The 21,227-nt window shown below is 38.4% G+C and overlaps 1 protein-coding gene across 1 annotated transcript in view; it reads right to left on the bottom strand.

The window, feature by feature from the left end:
• grin2bb (glutamate receptor, ionotropic, N-methyl D-aspartate 2B, genome duplicate b) overlaps positions 1-21,227 on the bottom strand; it is a 103,443-nt gene that overhangs the window by 16,930 nt on the left and 65,286 nt on the right. The window contains exons 7-12 of the mRNA XM_060860816.1: positions 9,069-9,183; positions 8,175-8,383; positions 6,701-6,872; positions 4,352-4,505; positions 2,087-2,212; positions 446-675 (exon numbers count right to left, since the gene is read on the bottom strand). Of these exons, the coding sequence (XP_060716799.1) occupies positions 446-675; positions 2,087-2,212; positions 4,352-4,505; positions 6,701-6,872; positions 8,175-8,383; positions 9,069-9,183 (1,006 nt within the window). The remainder of the gene's footprint in view (positions 1-445; positions 676-2,086; positions 2,213-4,351; positions 4,506-6,700; positions 6,873-8,174; positions 8,384-9,068; positions 9,184-21,227) is intronic.

Raw genomic sequence — 21,227 nt, 5'->3', positions numbered from 1 at the left:
AAGTTCCAATAAAAAAAACATTAGTGCAGCTTGTGCAAAGCGTTCAAGATAGGGAATTATGAAAGTAAGACATTCTGAAGCATAAGTAAATTAAACATAAATAAACAGCTGCCACAAATATTTTTATGTTTTCCACACAAACCATTTATAATAATTTATTTGTAATTATTCTGATAGCTTCACAGGTTCTTACATATGGCTTAAGACAAGACATTTGCTCAGTACGTACAGTACACGGCTAAACCCGACCCGTCTTTAGTGTGTCAACACGAGTATGAATTGATGCTAGCACTACAGAAATTAGGCTGTAAATAATATATGCAATGTTATCCTAGAGTTATTGAACTGTGAAAGCCAGTGTTTAAAGGTCACAGCCACAGTACTGAAAGAAAAGCCCTTGGACTTATCCCCAGTAATCTGGGTTTTATAGGTAAATCCTCAGTACCTTCTTATCGCTGAGGCCAGACACCTGGTCAACGTATTCCTCTTGGATCATGAAGGCAGCCAGGTTGGCAGTGTAACTGGCCAGGAAGATGACAGCGAAGAAGGCCCACACTGATACCATTATCTTACTGGTGGTGCCTTTGGGGTTTTGTACAGGCACAGAGTTGTTGAAGACTAGACCCCAGAGCAGCCATATGGCCTTCCCAATTGTGAACGAGGGACCACCTGGCTCTAAAAACAGAGCAAATGAAAGACAATGAGCAGCAGAAATAAAGAAACAAGACAATACATGTGCAGAAAAGATAAAAGGAGATGAAACAGATAACAAGCTTAAAAAGCATAGAAAAAGAAAGAGAAGCTGTTTATAAGTAAATTGAGGCAAGCATAAGCATATTCTAAAGAAGCAGCAACAGTAATTTGAGGTGAAAAAGGCATAATGCTCTCAGATGGCTAGACAGAGAGACACAGAGGGACTCCACAGTTTGCTATAGTTATGGAAAATTAGAATTGCTTTTAAGCTGCAGCACAATGCAACACAACAGACTTATGTAATAGGGACATGTCATTAAACATGGGCCTGGGGGCGAGAGGAGAATTCAGTCGTGTCTGTATTCTCTCAGCTCCAAGCGATTACCTGAACACAGCACAGCATTGTCTGGTTTCACCATTTATCGATTTAAATACGTCTGATTTGATTATAGGGAGTTATTCAGTCTGGAAAGATTTTATTCTTAATGCCGTGGGCCCTAAAATACTCTGCAACCAAAACATTACAGAGGAAAGGAAAGCAATGATGCTCACTGGATCTGGATCTTTAAATCCAAAGCAGGTATGTAGGGAGGGTTGCCAAATAAATATAAAAGTGTGACATCATTGTTTTCTTTTTTTATTTTTTGTGTGCGCACAGCGTAGAGACATCATGGACTGCAGCCTGTGACTCAAGGATACCTTGTGAACCTTTTACTTCTTCTCGAAAGAAAGAAATAACACTGTGCATCTTGTTGGTATGCGTACAGTATTTGTATGTTTAGATTTTGTAATTAAGAATAATGTATTTGTGTTCAGGTAAATATCTACAGAACATAACATCAAATTAAACCTTTTATGTGGTGTTACATTCAGGGGTCAGATCAGAAAGTAGGAAAAATTGAAAAGGAAAATTCTTTATATACTTAATAATGTTTATATGCAGTCGGACATTGCAACTTTATAGACCTTCATCAGAATTTCATTTCAATTAATATTGTTTAACCTTCATAAAATCTAGCTAGAAATGTTTTTATAAATTGTTTGGATTGTTTTTATTTGTTTATTTTTTTTTTTTTACAGGTTAAAACCTTTGATTGCCTTTTATATTGAATACCATGGCATCATGATGTACAGCTTCACCCCTCACATCTCACACCTCTTGCTTCCCAAACTGAGCTCTGATTATGTGTTAAATTAAAATCGATACTTTATTGTATACAGAAAGGCCTTAGTCTTCTGTGACGGTCAATAATGGGTAGAAGCATGCATTACGTACATTGACACTTTACTTGTATGGACAGATTTCTTTTGACATCCTGGCTATAATGTGTCAGGGTGTTTAATAGGTGTTCTTCCACCACGTACACGCAAGTGTTTGTACATGCATGCTTACCTCGTCCATCCGCCAGACATCGGTTATAGCCGACTGGACTGAAGTACTCGAAGACAAAGACGGCCACAGCAGATACGATCAGCAGCATCACAAACATCATCACCCACACATCAGCACTGAAGGGCTCTGTGTGTGTGTGTGTGTGTGTGTGTGTGTGAGAGAGAGAGAGAGAGAGAGAGAGAGAGAGAGAATGGACACAGAGATCTATGATAAATTCTGACCCAGTGTTAACAACAAGATGTTAATATACTTATTTGTCTGAGAAGACACTTGGTAAAACAAGGACAGACGGAAAAGATCTAAAAAGGTCCAGAAGTATAAGTTAAAAGATTTGCAAATCAAACCAGATGTATAAAAAAATGAAGTGAAAATAGAGAAAAAATGTTACAAAAAACCTATGTCAAAGAGAAAAGCACTGCATGTCAAACAATGTCCTGTGAGATTCTCTTATGATCTCATTTATAATATTGCCATATAAATAAACATGGCTAGTTCCTCGATTTCAGATTTTTCCGAAACTGAAAACTAGCTTCATGGTTACAATACAATAAAAGTGTTACAATAAAACGGTTACAATAAATGTATTTATTTATTTACTTATTTTTAAATACAGTGAATATAAAAATCTTTTATTCTCAGGTTCAGTGACAAAAAAAAACCCTGAAATAAATCTTGTCATATTTTTCCACACCTTTATTGTGATATAGCTCTCAAAAGTCCTGGGAAAACAAATACCTGCTTGCTTAAGTCTGCACACCCTTGTATAATGTGGCATGTGAGTGTGTTGAGAATAAACCAGTATAATCACTGAGATTTACAGTAACATTAAAGGACATGCAGGAAAAGCTGAAGTTTTGGTTGCTCACTGCATGTGACAACAATCTTGCTTTCCTCACTGGGGTTTGGGGTAGGGGGCGTCGAGAGAAAGCTTAAAAACTCTTGTTAAACCATTGGGTAATGATCTGATGACTGATGTAGAACCAGGCAGCTTCACACTATGGGGCTGCATCTCTTTAACTGGAACTGGCACTCTAGTCAAGTTAGAGTGAATCATAGATAGTTCATAATACCAATTAATTTTAGCACCAAACCTGCAGGTTGCTGTTAGACAGATGATGATACTCTAGAGACCCAAAGCACATCTAAAATCTATGAAAAAACCTCTTAAAAGACTGGAAGAGGGCTGTGCACTCAAGATCCCCTCACAGTTTGTTTCATTGGGAGAATTTTATACAAAGTGGAATGAAATAACCATGCGCTAATAAGGTATGTATATAACAATGCATTAGTTAAGGGCTATGTTTATTTATACAACCAGGTTACTGTTTATTTTTATTAAATAAAAAATATGAAATAAAATGACAAAGTTTGTTAGCTTGTATTTCACATTACAGGTAGAAAAAGCATGATCTCTACAGGTTTAACAGGGGTGTATATACTTTTTATATCCACTGTAGATACACAGTCAGTTACGAGGATGGGAGATGACAGAAAGGTGATGAAAAAGGCTCTAAAAATGTAAACATCACCTTTAAACATCACCTTTAAACGACACCAAAAAAGAAGGATCTAAAATATTAGCTAAATTATTAAACGTTTCTTATCTTGTTTTATCTTATCTTATCTTATGCTAATCCATACTCACAGAACTGGAGCTCTACTGGTTATACCTGTATTATTATGAGAATAAGAATAATTTAAAAAGAATAGGTATATCTGAGGAGTTCCTATGATCTCAGTCACTCTGGATTCACCTGACCTTTCTTACAGCAGACGGATTGAGGGTCTTATAAATGAAGTGTCCTTGTTGAGGCGTCAGAACGAGTGATCTTATCTGGAATACCACTTCATTGGCTTATTGAGTGTTTATCACTGAAAACGAGAGCGTTGTAGAAAGTACGTTCTTTATTAATACCTGCATGACCTGTTCGGAAGATGTTTTATTTTTTAAGTCATACATAGTCTATGAATATGCAAATTTCCCACATCTACTCCGACTGTCTGGGAACAGAATGTAAAGACAGAAAGCATTTGCATATTTGGCTCTTATATATTTTATTTGAAATAACACTTTTCTAATACTACAGTACATTATTAGAAATAAAGTGTTGTGACATTAACTTGCCCGAAAGGGAAACACCATGTTGTAGGGTTCCCCTAAAATTTCGAGGCAAAGATCTCTGATAAAGATTTTTATGTTTTCATGTTGCCTAGCTGTTCAGCGATAGTGAGAAAATATGCATGGGTGTATGCTTTGTTCCTCACCTAGAAATGCAGAAGGAGACACGGTGCCATTGCTACGTGAGACCATGACACTAATGCCCGTCTCTATGAAAGGAACGGAGAAGTCAATGACCTCTGACCTCTCCTCGTTGATGGTCAGAGAGCCTACTGCCATGTGAGCGTTCTTTAACACCACCTACAGTATGGGAGAGAGAGATAAAAAAAAAACACACATCAAAAAAAAACTCAGAGAATGCTGACACAGTTTTAGAATATACGAACAAAACCGACTGACAAGAGGAATAAAAGAAACACAGGAAAGAAAGACAACAAACAAAAGAGAAAAAGGAAAATAAAGAAGAAAAGCAGAGAAAAATGACTGAAAGGAAAAGAGAAATTAGGTCACTACACTGGGTCACAGGATGTGGAAATTGTCACACCCTTGTTTTTTTTCCCCTAGCCTTTCTTCTCTCTTTGCTTTTTTCCTTTCCCCAGACCCCTCTTCAGCTCAGGTATATTTAGCTTTAAATATCAGAGGCCTTGGGCTACAGAGGAAAATAGGATGAGACACACTGAATTAATAAGGTGAAATGTATGCTACAGAGATACTGCCCTGCCTCTCTTTACCTTATCTTAACTAACACATTCTCTTTATCTCTCTGCTGCCATTCTCATTCCCATTAACTTAACCGATATCATCTTCTTCATGAAATATGTGTCTGTTTGTGTAAAATTGGATTATAGAACTCTTCAGCCATTACGTACAGTTATTAAGCAGCGAGCCGTTCAGCCGAAAGCATCGGCCTTACCAAAACATTGTGACTGATGTGAGGATAATTAACATGACTCTAAATGAAAAGGAGTTAGTCAAATATGTCACAATCAAATAAACGATTGCGAAGGCAATCTGCAACAGATATTATTTCTAATCTGAATTAAAATACCAGCTGGTCTATGGTTCGGGCTGTCTCTATCTCTCTGTATCTCTCACTGTCCGTCTCACTCTTGTGTAGTCTCTGTGCCTTTCCGTGACTCACTCTCTCTTTGCGCAACACTCTTTTTCTCGCACGTTCACGACTGCTAAGTGACACATTACCAGCCTGAAAAACAATCACTTCATGTTCTATCAAAATTACATCCCAGCCAGAATAATTACCAATAAATTAACATTAAGGAGATAAATAAAACCGAGTAATGCCTTCTGCAGTTAAGAAACTTCATAACACTCATGCATTATATTAAAGTTTTAATTACTCAACCTCTAAGTTTAAGAGAGTCAAAATGTTAATCCAGACTGTTATACATATTTTGTGTCTCCTTGAATAAAGTCAGCGTCCTGCACCCTCCTTGACTTCCAACAACCACATCAGTTTTAGCATCACAGCAGTGCAAATTCTCCTTCGACGAAACCCAGCGAGCATGCTGATCACCTCATTTCAAATTAAATTATTCTGATAGGCATCTCGAAAGCGAATATTGGCTCACATGCATGAGCAACTCCAATATCACCTGAAGCAACGGCAGATTCTGCTCAACACCAGGCATTTCATAATGGAGTGTCTTGCTGTACTAGTGCTGATGAGCTCAAAAGGCATCAGACGGAAATGTGCTTATTCAGTGAACAGACTGCACATTTTTTTAATCAATGACTTTATCGCGTCTTTCCATAACCGTGGGGAAGAAAGAGGAGCTGAGAAACGAGCCTCGGCATTAAAAGGGAGTGGAGAACTGGACACGTTGTGTTGAATAAATCTAAAATCAAATATATAACACACTCTTTTACTCCCTTCAAAAACAGAACATAGCATATTGTCACACTGCAAGTCTTTATCAAACGTTTAGCTAAAGCTGAATAAATGCCACACATCAAGGCACTTTTCATAGGTTGGACTTATCCATCCTGCAAGATAAAGCACTCTTCAGATTATTGCTCTTTAATACCACTTAAAGGTTCTTGGTAGAATCTTATAACAGGTGTCTCCTTTAAAGATTTCAACTAAAGAACCAAGAACCGTACCAAGAACCACAGACGAACCATTTTTTATTTCTGAAATGACAGCAAACATAATGAAATGTCTATATGGTCCAGATTGGTTGGATCCTAGGGGTCTGTATCATTTTTTTTGCTCTTGTTTCCAGACCGGGAGTGTTACAGAGACTAGAGTTTCACCTCTCAGCAGAATTTATTAACAGCAGCTAGAACATACAAAATAGAAAAACTTCTCCCAAATATTATGAAATTTTTTCTTCTAAATCGCTGACCGCATCTTTAATATTTCATTAACGTGTCTAGACCCTAAATCCCTTTCCCTAGCCTGTGCTGCAAGAAGTTTCTAGAACTGTTTAACACAAAGAAACGTGTCGTGTCTCGTCACTGAAAAACAGCCGTACCTCGCCCACCATGCCGTTCCACGTGCCATTGATCTTCTTGCCGTGTTTCCCGTTGGTCACTAGGTAGAGGTCGTAGGTGAACTTCACAGATTTAGCGATCTTTTTGAGGATGTCTATGCAGAAGCCCTTGCAACAGCGCTTGATATAGATCCCTGAATCTCCTGTTTGGTTTCTGAAAAAAGTAAGAAGGACTGTGTAAGCTGACGGCTAGAACTGGGAAATATCCATGACAAGAATGTTTTCAGATGTTTTCAGATGTTAACGATGAATAAAAAAGACATAGTAAAGTAAGACATAAAGCATAAACATTGCAGTGACATTACAGTAGGTTCCCTTTTACCTTCAGATATTTTGTGGTCATTTTACCAAAGTGAAGCTAAGCACCTTTCTATCACTGTGAGTGAGTTTTAGCTCTGAGTTCTCATGCACGCTACAGAACAGTTTCAGTTCTGATGTCACACATGGCCTCAAGAGTTATAACATATGGGGAAAATATGTCTATGAAGCTATGGTAATCGTAAGAAATGTTAATTTCATGCAAAAGAAACGTTTAACCAATTATAGAGGTTGCCTTTCAACACCCAGTGGTTATTTTTGTCATATTTCCCCACCTGCTTTATTAACAGTAATAATAATTGGCCTGTTTTTGGATCTCATCTCAAATTTTTGAACATTTTTTTTTACCCTGAGCTTGGCCTTTTTGGTCTGAGCATTCATTCATATTCTACTGCTTATCCGAACTATCTCGGGTCATGGGGAGCCTGTGCCTATCTCAGGCGTCATCGGGCATCAAGGCAGGATACACCCTGGACGGAGTGCCAACCCATCACAGGGCACACACACACACACTCATTCACTCACGCACTCACACACTACGGACAATTTTCCAGAGATGCCAATCAACCTACCATGCATGTCTTTGGACTGGGGGAGGAAACTGGAGTACCCGGAGGAAACCCCCGAGGCACGGGGAGAACATGCAAACTCCACACACACAAGGCGGAGGCGGGAATCGAACCCCCAACCCTGGAGGTGTGAGGCGAACGTGCTAACCACTAAGCCACCGTGCCCCCCTGGTCTGAGCACTCTCGTAAAAAAGATTTAATCTCAATGTGTTTGATGCTGGTTAAATAAAGGTTACATAGGTTACAATTGTTTACTTAACAAATGTTGGAGGATTTGAGCAAAGAATATTTCAAAACTCAAGAGGAGGCATTGTCCTGGTATAGAGAGCCCTAAATGATCAATGTGAATTTCTAAGTTTCAGTAAAAATGTTTATTCCCACTTTTTATATTTGTTTTTAATCTGATGTATAGCTCTTTGGGGTTAATGGTAAACATAGTTATTATTGGTTTAAGCTTTTTTAATGTAGCAGTAACATCTGTACAGATAACCAATAGCACTAAAGTCTGTACAGCTTTTAGTCTTTCAACCTTTCAAAACCTGCATTCAGTCGTGTACTACACTGCTTACTGGGCTTTGAGCTGTTTTCTGCAGGGAACCGTGTTCCTCATGCAGGTGCCACTGAGGGGGTCCACATCCTCCACGATGACAAACGGGGCCTCCTCCAGTGTGACGATAGACAGGTGGTCATCATCCCTTTCTTCTGCGTCTGAATAAAGCTCAAAGCGTGGCCACACATGGTACTTCATGGTCAGCGAACCATTCTCCCACTTACCCACCTGGGAAGAAGGGGGATGAGAGAAGAAGAAGGAAAGTGGTTAGAGAGAGATTATGGACAAGTGGGAAAGAGGGAGATAAGAGAGTCAGAAAGGTCAGGGCTGGATTAATGTGAGCATGGCTGAATAATGGGAAGTGGAAAGATAGAAAGAGTTCTGCGTAGACTGATTAAGGCATTATGATGTCAATTGGTGTGATGTTTTCTATAGAAGTGTTAACCCACAGCCACACTGGTTATGGTGCGATGTGATAAAGTGACCAGAGGTAATTTTTTAGAATGAGACTTTGCAATTTTAGGATACAGCTGATGAAGCAATAGTTAACAAGGGTGAGCAAAGCAGCAAAATGTTTTGTCCTGAAGGTTAACTTGAAGACAATGTTAAGTGAAGAGATTTGATTGCTACTAGTAGGAATGTGTGTCATCAGCCTTTAAAATTAGAAATACGTCACAAATGAGGTTTTTCAACCACTTATTTAGCTGAATTATGGTCAAACAGGTGACTTTTTTACGCACTTGCCTGATGCTACCAGTTAAATCATTGCAACCATCAGTAAACTAAAGATGGGAGCACTCGTAACACCCGGTGCAGCAATGCGAGGCAAAATATCACTAATCCTAAACCTAGAGACGGAGACTCTTTTAAAGAGAGTGAGGAGAGAAAGAAAGTATGGAAAATTAATACTCACCCTGTCCCACTGTCTCTGCTTATCCAGCAAAATAATAACCAGCTTAGGGTGCATTTGGTAGCCATCCTCGCTGAAGGAGAGATTGCGCCCCTCGAATGTCACGTTCATGAGGTATCTGAGGACACAACATCAGTCCAACATGTAAAATAATACATAATAGTGAAATTGAGGACAGGCTTTCCTTATTTTAAGATTAACACACACATGCACGCACACACACACACACACACACACACACACACACACAATTCCTGTCTGTCTGTCTGTATAGACAGAAGTCTATCTATCTATCTATCTATCTATCTATCTATCTATCTATATATATATATATATATATATATCTCCCAGGTATTAGATAATTTGTGGGTGTGTGTGTGTGTGTGTGTGTGGATAGATCCTATTTATTGCCTACTGAGTACTGAGGAGGTCACCATCACACCAATATACCATTTATCATTTGTATGTATGTGATCTTATACTGCAGGTGTGACACTCTGTCTCTCAGGTCCTTGCAATAGCAGAGAGTCTGATTCAGCACCATAGGTCTTGACAGACAACATAAGCAAGCACACGGACCTACTGCCCCCCTGCCCCCTGTAGGGTTCAGTTCTCCTTGAGTAGCAAAGCAAGAAAGAATGACATGATATCTCTCACAATCAGAGCAAACAGCACAAATGTCACACTAACAGGGACATGGTCTATAATAAATAAGAACAATAAACGCCTTGACTACCGTTAACAGTGATGGTCTGTGTTAATAGACTTGTTTTTTTTTTTAAACTACTTCTATAAAAAGGTCTTGTGGAGGACATGCGTCATTTCTGCCCTGAAACGAACTAGATAATAATCCTCTATAAGGACTAGAAACAGAGACAGCCATTTTCAGTGTATTTATGAAACATAATCATTCCCCCTTTTCTCTGTGTTGTTGTACAGTTTGTGACAAGCAAACCACTGACCCACTTTTGACAGTACCAGTGAATCAGTCTGTTGCCAGGTGTGTGTTTATGTGTGTGTGAGTGTGTGTGGGTTTTGCTGTTATGTGAGCACCCAGCTATCATCAGAGTGTTGTTATTGCAGTGTATGTTGTAACAGTCAGATTATTTGCTATGCCTTTAAAATTCTCCTGCTTAATATGCACATCCATATGTTCTCTCTCTCTCTGGATTGTCAGAGTTGGGTTGATCCCGTTTGATAAATGACACTGGTAATTCTTATGCTTTACATTTTTTCTTAGCTCTCAGGGAATAAAGTTTTTGCTTTGCAATTGTATATTGTTTCATTGGTATTGCTTAAATTGCTGTTAAAGTCTCTTAAAGTCTCTTAAAGTTTTTAGCGTGATTCTTCTAGTCATCGGGGTGTTACGATAGACAGAATCCACACTTTTGTTATTGAAGAAAGTTATAAATTAGATTAATGTTTCCTGTTCTAGAAATTGTCCATCATCATTTGTCCATGCTTTATACATAGATTTGACTGAACCAGACTAAACCAGACTGACTGACTGACTGACTGGACTGCCACAGGTGGAATTTTTGCAGGAATATCTATCATTCTTTTTATTTAGAGTATTTGTGAATGCTTTGACTGGGCTCCATTACTCCAATTGCTTTTACACTCAAAAACACACACACACACACACACACACACACACACACACACACACACACACACACTGCTCCATTAGCTGCTTCTGTTTCACAGGCTTCTGCTTTACCTAATCAAACCCAGCTATGTGCACCTGAACCATGCAATCTGTAACTTTGCATCAATTCTTCCTCGGTCTAGCCACCTGTGAATGTGACCACAGATGATGTTAAAACCTGAAAGATTGGTTTAGAGGAGCAACATTTATAAATCCTTGTTAGTTGTAACCGATACCCAGGTTCTTCCTGAGATTCTTAGTTTCATACTGTATGATCGTAAACAACCTTTAGTTAGAACATTATGGACCTCTTCAGATATATTGTAATGCTTAGCTTGTGGTGATATGTATTGTATATGGCTAAAAACATCGGTACATTATTGTTCACAATGTTTGTGAAAATTTCCTTTTCTTGGCGAACGGCCTTCAGGTGAATAAATATAATAAATATATGTGAGCATCTGCTACAGAAAGCGGAAAAATCCAAGACCATAGACTATATAAATTGTAGACTTTATAAAGTGCATGCTTTTGCCCTAACAAAGTTTTGTATCTTAAAACCAACAAGTATTCATAGTATTCTTAACATACTGAAATGCCCAAAGTGTTTTCTTCTTTTGCAGTACACATACTCTTTCAGTCAATATCTTCCCCTGCATGGTCATTAGCCCCATTCATTTCTTTGCCACAGAGGCCAAAGCAGCAATCAGCACATGTTAAAAAAATCTACAGGTGAAACTAACTGTTCTGAATGCTACCCAGCCTTACCTCAAGCCTGTTCTGAATGCAGTGCTGTTGCCCGTACTGGTCTGCAAACTGAAACCTAAGCTACCGAGTTCACTCTGCCAAAGCCTGCTACGCAAACCTCCAGTAAAGAGGAGGGGGAAAAAAGCAACGAAGGATGACAAACCTGATATATTCAGACCGTATGATAGGCAGTATGAAAAAGGGGAGGATGTTCTGCAGTGACAGTCCTTACTTCTTATCCTATGCATTGCTCAATCAAGCAAGCCTGCTTTGGAGATAAAATACTGTATATCATCAAAATTGGTGAAGGTCAGATACAAAAAGCAGGTCATTGAAAAATACTTTAAACTGTCTAGGATAAATAAGAACACAAGGAGCTCTAGTTGGCACTGTGAAATTTTTGGTGAGAAGCAAAATTCTGCATTGACTTGCTGTTAAAAATTCATGTGTCCTTTCGTGTGTTGCTAGAGGGAAGTTCTTCACCACCATAGACCTGGCTCACGGCTATTGGCAGGGAACTGTGAAGAAGTCATCATGACCCAAGACATCCATTGCATCTCTATCTAGGTGGTTCCAGATCCATGTGCTACTCTTTGTGATGAACAATGCACCCACAACTTTTCAATGTTCCTACAGGATGTGAAGCAAATATGCCATTTTTTGGATTAGGTAAGTTGGTTCGATTGAATCAAACAAGCGATTTGGTGACTGTGTACCATTTAGCTGACATGGCTGACTGCAATTACTGTTTTCATACGTACTGCCACTTATAAGACAAATCTTGAGCAGGTAGAAGTAGTCACATCATTGTTCTGTGATTACACATTATACAACACTTATCATTATGCAAAAAATACAAAAAAAAGAAGAAGACAAGCGTGCTAAGTATTATAATCACTAAAGCCTTTTCTCAGAACCTTTATGATCCTCCTTCAATTCAGGACTTATGTCATGACCATACTTCTTTTGTTTTCCTTCATGGCCAAACACTTTTGTTCTGGTTGCTAGTTCACAAACCCAAAACCAGAGATGTCTACTGAACTTGTGTCATCAAAGAGCTGTTTTTTTATGGATACTTTGTAAAGAGGGTTAAATCCATTGGCCATGTTACAGTAAGTTCTTGGTGAAGAACGTTTTTTTTTTTTTTACACAGTTTGATGAAACTACTTTGCTTACACCAGTGAGATCAGCATTTTATTTGCAAGTAGTCTCTTCTCTTGGAAGTTTCTCTGAGACTTATAAAAGGATGCAAAAACACCACAAAGACTCTTAATCCATGATTATGTCAGAGACAGACATACTGTTTGAGACAAGTACCCTTTTATTAATATACCAGATGATGAATGCCACTTAGCCAAATCACACACTTATTTATGATGATAATGATGAGCATGTTATACCCCACCGTGAGAACCTGAGAGTTATACTCCAGGAAGCACATTATCAAGTGGGAAAGCAAGCAGATTTAGATGTCAATCACAACAGCTCAAAGTACCATTATAATCAGATACAGTGCAATGTTTCCTACCAGACTGATGACCTGATTAGAAATACCTAATTAGTATGGCTGTACATTATCTCACAGAAATGTGTAGATGTGAGCCAGTAGCTAACATTATTGGGGACTGCACTAGGTGTAGATGGCTGAGCTTGTAAGCACTGGTGGATGTAAACACGCTACCAGCTTTACTATGACTTGGCCGAGCCACTCAACCCTCTCGTACCTTGTGGTTTGGCGGCTGATAACTGGATACTTCAGCAGCAAAACCAGTGGCATTAATGTAAACAACAGTGACTTCTGACTCTGTCAAATGCTTCATCAATCTGACGAACTCCTACACATACTCAAAAATCCATCAGAGGCCGGGCAGTGGGTCTAGGTTTATAAGGTTCTGTCTGGTCAAGAATTAGTTGTACCAGCTTACACCATTTCTATTTTAGAGTTTCTCTGAAGCATTTCCTGCAAAGTTCTGACTGCTTTTCAACCACATACGGAGGTCTAATAAGAATGAGTCTGTTCCCAAGTTGTGCACAGCTGGAGATATTGGGAAGAATATGTTGTAAAGTTTTTTGCTATGCCTTTAGAACACGTCTATTTAATTACCATACAGTACATTATACAAGGGTTAAATAGGACAAAAGTCTTTGTATGGTCAGATTGTTTAGAGCTTGTTTGATATATGCCAGAAGATATATATATATATATATATATATATATATATATATATATATATATATATATATATATATATATATATATATATATGGCTTAACCTTTGTTTCTGTCTTCCAGTCCCTGTTCCGTCTCCCCAGAGGTAATGCTACAACTCTATCTTCTTACATACATACATGATTAGAACATTATTTTTATATCAATTACCATGTAGCACCCAAAAGCACCATATATCGCTTGGTAAAATAATTTCAAATGTGTGTCAACAAGTTTTTGTGAGTGCCAGTGTAAGCTTCTCTGCTATCCTTCATACAACCCCCCTGAACCTGTTCTCGATCTGTAGGCTGCCATCTCCATGACAACACTCAGCCTCAGAAAAATGGCTCACCATGCAAGAAATAACTCCAAATGGGGGGGGTGGGCAAAACCTAGACAGAGTGAGAGAAAGTAAAATCGAGCAAATGCATACTGAGCATGCGACATTATACATTTACAGAAAGTTGCAGCAATACAGCCCAATTACCCACACCATGGAGATGCAGCACACAGAAGGAAAGAATTAGACTTCAGAGCTGTAACACACTGAGGAGTGTGTTAGAATGCAGTACCACACATCTATACTGAGTAACATGGTCTACCAAGGCAGGGTCCTGTAAGTTGCGGGATATACATATACCAGCATTCAGCACTAGAGAAAGAACCTCGACAATCACCAGTGAGTGTTGACTGCATTGTGCGTGTGTGTGTGTGTGTGTGTGTGTGTTATGATTGATACGCATGTAACATGATTTGAGAGAGACAGTGAGGGAGAGACAGAGTGAGCGAAAGAGAGAGAGAGAGACTCAGTGGCATATGAAATGTGTTACCATGGTGCCCACAACCACAGTGATTTCCTAGCAATCTGCTGCGTTGCTATGGGAACTATAATCTCACCAGAAAGAGAGAGAGAGAAAGAGAGAGAGCGAGACAGCACATCTTTCTTGCCCAGACTGTTGCCCCCACAACCCTCCATCTGTCCCTCACTCCCTTCATTTCTCTTTTTCTGTCATTCTCTCATCCATCGCACTTGTAACAGTGACATGAAACAGGAGTACCCTAATAAATCTCTCTTTATATAAATACAGGCAGATCAATACATGAACATGATAAAAGGAGTGTATGTAAGAAAAAGCTTTGACGCTGCTGTGGACCGAATTCTCTTTCAGCGTCTTTTAGACTTTGATGGTCATCTAAAATCTAATCATGAAATTACAGTCTTGCCATTTTTATATAAGTGCAATTCTTATAAATGTTCACTTACCAAACTAAACTTTAATAAACTGGCTTTAAAATGCTTCTATTGAAAACATGCACCTGTTTTTTACTCCTTCCACTAAGCCAATACATCTCAAAGGCGTCTTTTACTAACACTAATACGAGCCGTTTTGGCTCAGAAGGCATCACTAGTCTTTAAGGGAATTACAGTCACGATGTCATGACAGCTAATCAGGATTTTGATAAATATCTTCTTTAATGAGATGTAAAACATATCAACATTGCTGTAGCACTAGGTGTGTGTACCAGAGTGCATGTGTAGGTTTCTTAAGCCTGCCTGGGGAGACAGATTGATGCTCCCACTGCATCCTTTGACATGCTCTAAACCACTTTCTTTAAAGATACATACATGAACAAACTTGAGAAGACACTTTAGTTTTGGAGTGGGAGGTAGAGCTTCTTTAAGCAATGACTCAAGGCATAAAAAAGTGAAGATACATGTAAAGACATATGTACAGTATAAACCCAGATATACAGAGCACAGTGTTGAGAGTGGATTGAGTTTCTATCCCTCGTGCTCTTTTGTATAAAAATTAAATGGTACTGTATCCTGAAACAAGTCAAAAATATGAGGTCATTTTTTTTCTTCATGACACTTTCATTTGCAGACATCCTGGGGAGGCTAAAAAAGGAGCTATTAAAAAAATAAAAAATAAAAAAACCTGCTCGAACATAACGGAGGCTGGAGGCAGATATAATCGGAAAAGATAACATCTCATTTTAATCATGTTCACAAAGGGGAATACAACATGGTAGCAAATACAAACTGGTGTCATTTTGTCTTTATTACGTTTATTATTTGACCATAAACTAATTGACAATTATTGTTATGTGCAATAAACAGACACATGGTGTATATCAATGTATATCAATATCATCTTGTAAGAAATTAAAATGCTATGTTTTTTTATTTAGTTCTAAAAGTGTGCAAACCTTTGCACTTGGCTTGTGCGTACATACACATACACACACACACACAGAGTCTAGCAAAACAAATAGAACACAAAGCACACACTGGGACATACAAACAAACACACACACGCACACAGAAACGAGGAACACATAAACCCTATTCAATCCTGCCATCCATCCCGCCCTCTGTGGCATGTTTACATATGACACTGATTTGCCTTCCTCTGCTTGAACAACGCTGCATGACAGAATGTTCCAGAAACATAATAAAATTATGAAATGGCAATAACGTTGTCCCGGTTTGTCCTGGAAATAAAGCTTTTAAAATGTGCTGAAGGTCAGCGAGTTGATTGATTTTCATTTATAACATCGTATTATACTGTGATCGAGCCGTAATCGTATGTACAGTACATATCTGTAATTATTTTGACTCTTTCTATTGTAGCGTCAGATTTTCTTTACGCATATATCTCCAGATTTTTATTTGAAACTAAACATTCACAGGTTTTGAGTAAACTGCTTCTGATTGTCATTTGAATCCATTGCAAATGCTAACGATGGCATTATGAACTGCTTGTAAACATGACTACACATGAGAATGCTATATGGGAAGGTCCTGTGTCCTCCTGCCACTCCAAAATAGCTAAGTGCTTAGTAACATACGTAGTCACAGCCTCAGATGTCACACCCGCGTTCTGTGGTCTGAACGTCTGATGCATACAGCACAAAAAAATCTGAAACACTTCAACTCGTCATCTGGTTAAATGGTTAGGTGGATTCTACAGGTTTTCCGGGAGATGTATGTATCACATTTTATTTTTTAACAATGTGCCTAAAAATGAAGTCTGTCATGATGCTCTAATTCCCTCATGGAAGAAGGAAGTCATTTTGTTTATTGTGACAATGAGCGCTAATGAGGACCAGATAAACGTTGATTTACCAAATGATGTGAAGTTCACAGAATAGTCTCATTCATTCCTTAAATGAGACGATTCACAGTTGTACACCGGTCTGTTTTTGTAGAAACATCAACTTTACATTTTCACACCACTGAACATGACTCAAACAGTGAATGGTTACTTTACATGTTAGTCAAATGATTTCTTGACCAGTCTTAGTGCTCTCAGTGATGTCATTTTAAGAAAAGTCACTCTAAGAAAACATTATTATAAACTGTTGTAGAAAGGACATTATTAACATTTACATTATTTACTGTCCAGTGTCACCCAAATGAGGATGGGTTCCCATCTGAGCCTGTTTCCTCTCAAGGTTTCTTCCTCATATCATCTCAGGTAGTTTTTCCGTGCCGCCGTCACCTCCGCCTTGCTCATTAGGGATAGGGATAGATATATATATAGTATTTTATATTCTTTAGTATTCTTTAGTAGTAGTTTTTTATTTTTATCTTTATTTTTTCTTCTTCTTCTTCTTCTTATTATTATTATTAGAAATACAGTATATATTTTTTCTTTTTTTCTCTCTCTCTTCTGTTTTCATACTTCTGTAAAGCTGCTTTGAGACAATGAAAACTGTTAAAAGCTCTATACAAATAAATTGAATTAGAATTTAAAAATTGTTAGAAACGTGGGTATTTCCACTTAAAATTAAAGAGAAGAGCCTAATAAAGATAAAAGTTATTCACGAAGCATCTTAACCCTTAAAAGAGCTCATAAGGTCAAAAATTGTTTGGCAACTTTGAAGTTACCAAGAAACCTAAAAGCACAAAGCGCCTTGTCCTGAATAGCAGAAAGCATAACTCATAAATGTTAAATACACTTACAGAAAGCTTTGTTACATAAAAAAAATAATAAAATTGTTTATTATTATTTTTTCAGTTAAATGGAGTATTCAAATTACCAGTCTCTGTGAATGAGCTGTTGTAGTTAAAGCCAATCATTAAAACGCTGATTTACTTTAAGTTAAAGCCAGTACAACTGTCAGAGCAACGTTGTTATAGAATATCTTCTGAAACATCTTATAACAAATCAGAAAATGCTAAATTATGAATATATTGTTTGTTACTGTTTTAACCTGGCCTTGTCACTACAACCAAGATATCGCCTCTGCAACTGATCCACTGAGTCACCATAACGCCTTTTATTTAGAAATTAATCAATCCTATCATTATATATATATATATATTGCAATTTCAACTAAAGAGTTCACTAATGATTGCTTCTTTGTGATGTTGGTTTATTTACTTTTAAAGCTTGTAATAACTAAAAACCTGCAATTATGGTGTCTAAGGTTATACTGCAGTTCATTCCTATACTGCTGTTTACACAGATGTATCTCTGTGTATGCCAAATATAGCATTGAATATTTTAAGGGGGTTATTTTGGATGGTGAGGAGAGTGGAGGGTGAGGATGAATAGTGCTTTTGGTTTGGGGTGTGTTTAAGTGAAGAGCTCCCACACACTGCTTGTCTCTGAACCCGGTGTCTGCTACAAAAAAAAACAATGCTCCTGCAAGGAGCATGGCTGTTTTAATGAGAGAGAGAGAGAGAGAGAGAGAGAGAGAGAGAGAGAGAGAGAGAGAGAGAGAGAGAGAGAGAGAGAGAGAGGGAGGGAGAGGGAGAGAAAGAGAATGAAAAGTGAAAGAAGGGAAGATTAAGCATTGCAACCAGAAATACTGAGAGAATAAGGTTGAGAAAATGTACTAATGGGAGAAGAAAATTCTAGTAATAAAGAAATGACGTGTCTGTGATGTCATTTTGAAGTTTTCACACCAATTTTAAGCCAATTGTCTTACAGCAATTCTTTTTACAGTGTCTAATCATTCTAAAAGCTTGTGTTCACTGTGCAGCTTGCTGAAGTTGCACAGTTCAGACTATACCTCTCTTCAGTCCAATCATGTCACCAGACGTGAAGTTTACAGTAAGAGCTTTTATGATGAAATGTCAAATAAATAAAAGTGCATATATTGCTCAAAATATATTTAAAATGTGCAACTAAGGTCAAGTGTTAAATTCTGGTGTCAGTAAAAAAGTAGTGAACTCAAACAACAAAGACAGACATAAAGGTCTTCACAGGTCAAACTGCCCTTAGACTTTAATTATCAGTCCCTTTAGGATTTCAGTTTTTTTTTTTGTAAAAAATGCTTGTGACAATTTTGCAGCTGCTTTTTTTTGTTTTCAAAATAAGTTTCTAATGTCTTTTATTTTGTGAGTGGTACTTAATTTGGTTAATTTGTTTTTTTTTTGGACATACTGTATATGCACTGACTTCCAATGACAGCTTTACTCGTGTTCGACGCATGTGAATCAAAAACGGCTCAATGTGCGTTGTGATGTGCAATGTGTCTTGGCCCAAACCTGCAGAAAATCAGCAGTAATTTGAAAATAATTGCAAACTCCTCAGAATATTATTGAGTTTGCTTGATTTTGCATTCATTTCTTGCAATATCACAAAATCCTTAAGGGGCTAAGAGTTAATATCATGTTAAACATTAACACTTCCAGCTAGATACGAATGATCATTGTAAGGAGATTCAACATATGCTACAGATGCTGTACATACAGATTACACTGAAGAACACAGAAATATCATGTGAAAGAGGATAGAAAGTTATTGCCCTGCCCCAGGCCTGTATGAGACATGCCTGCATTTCCAGACACTGTGGGAAACCTGGCAGGACCAAATCTGTTCTGATCTTTCACTTCAGGGTGACAGCAGCCGAGATAGTGAGACCCTCTGCCTGGAAAAGTCTAGCAGCTTCGTCAAGTTCTTCAACAGGAATGAGTGAAAAATCACACAGCTGCACATGAAAAGCCTCATTCGCTCTGTGTGACAAACAATTCAAACAGCACAGGCTGCATTGGGCTGAAACAGACAGTCCTGAAAAACTGAAAGGCAAACGCTGACAGTTCCCACTAGTTTCCATTGTACTGTTTGTTTCCCTGCTATTGTTTCTACCTGGTCATTGCATATGCAATAAATATCATTCTCTTTTATAATTATGGCTACAACAAGGAGCATTAATAAATAAAAAAGATGCAAGAAGAAGAGTGAGGTTGGCAGGAATGTAGTATATACTGTACACTAATGAAGTGTGATACTTCATAAAAAAAGGTGTGATAAAAAGGTCAAGAGCTAAAGAGACAGGGAGAGAAACATTCAATGAGGGACAGAGAGAAAGATCTGAGAAGAGGAAAAACAGCTGAGTGAAGGGGTGAAAGAAAGGCAGTCAGTCTCCCACTGCTGTTTCGTTCTGTCTCTGTAATCCAGCTTCGCCCCGAGCGCTCTATTACCGACACCGCAGCAGAACAAATGGCCCTGCTAAAAGTGAGCGCTACAAAGCCTAAATGCTAATTAATAATTAGCAATCAATGCCCCCTCTGTGCTCTGTGTCAAGTATCAAAACAACAGAGAGGGAAAGCTGCTTGACTGAAAGGTGGTTTTTCATGTGGCAATTAAAATGTGGGTGTTTGTAAAAATTACAAAAGCCAAGATAATAAGCAGACACGTCGCAGGCTGTCAAAATGTCAAAAAGTTACTGAGAAAAGAAACACGCCGACCAACTAAACCACCCCCCCACCCCCCCAGAACCCAACCCCCAACCCCATCCTCCCTTTTCATCTATCCTGTCATTGGTTTTTAACTGGCAGACACTTTCCAAATATATCAAAGCAAATCCCTTTCCAAACCTGACAGTAAAATAAAACAGTGATCAAGATAAAAATGTTACTACACAGTGACAACATTTCTTCACATATTCCAACTTTTGGAGGTTGGGGTGAGAGTACAGGGTCAGCCATGATACAGCACCCCTGGAGCAGAGAGGGTTTAGCGTCTTTCTCAAGGGCCCAACAGTGGCCACTTGGCAGTGCTGGGTCTTGAACCCTGATCCTCTGATCAACAACCAAGTGCCTTAACAATATGAGCCACCACTGCTACTGTAAATAAAAAAATTTGATCACAAGCTAGAAATAGGAGCTACCCTGAGTTAAAGGCCCTAAGGGCATCCTACACATTTAGAGCATTTGGCATTTTCTACAACTGGGCAATTAAAGGTTAAGGGCCTTGCTCAGGGGCTCAGCAGTGGCAGCTTGGTGGACCTGGGATTCTGTAGGCGGTAGGCTCTTTGTTGGTAATCAGAAGGTCAGGGTTCAAACAGCAGCACTACTGACAAGCTGCCACCTTTGGGCAGCTTAGCAAGGCCCTTAACCCTCCCTGCTCCAGGGGCACTGTATTCTAGCTGCCCCTGTGCTCTGACCCCAATATGTGAAGAAAAGGATTCCACAGTAATGTATATATGGCAATAAAAAAAGGCTTCTATGACCCAATTCCTTTTCCGATCAGTATTCTGACATTCCTCGGTACCTATAATTTCTGTTTTGCTTTTTTTTATTGAATTAATTACCGAACAA

The sequence above is a fragment of the Tachysurus vachellii genome, chromosome 24 (genome assembly GCF_030014155.1).
Source record: "Tachysurus vachellii isolate PV-2020 chromosome 24, HZAU_Pvac_v1, whole genome shotgun sequence".
Taxonomy (NCBI): Eukaryota; Metazoa; Chordata; class Actinopteri; order Siluriformes; family Bagridae; genus Tachysurus; species Tachysurus vachellii.
This window is presented reverse-complemented; position numbering and strand designations above follow the sequence as displayed.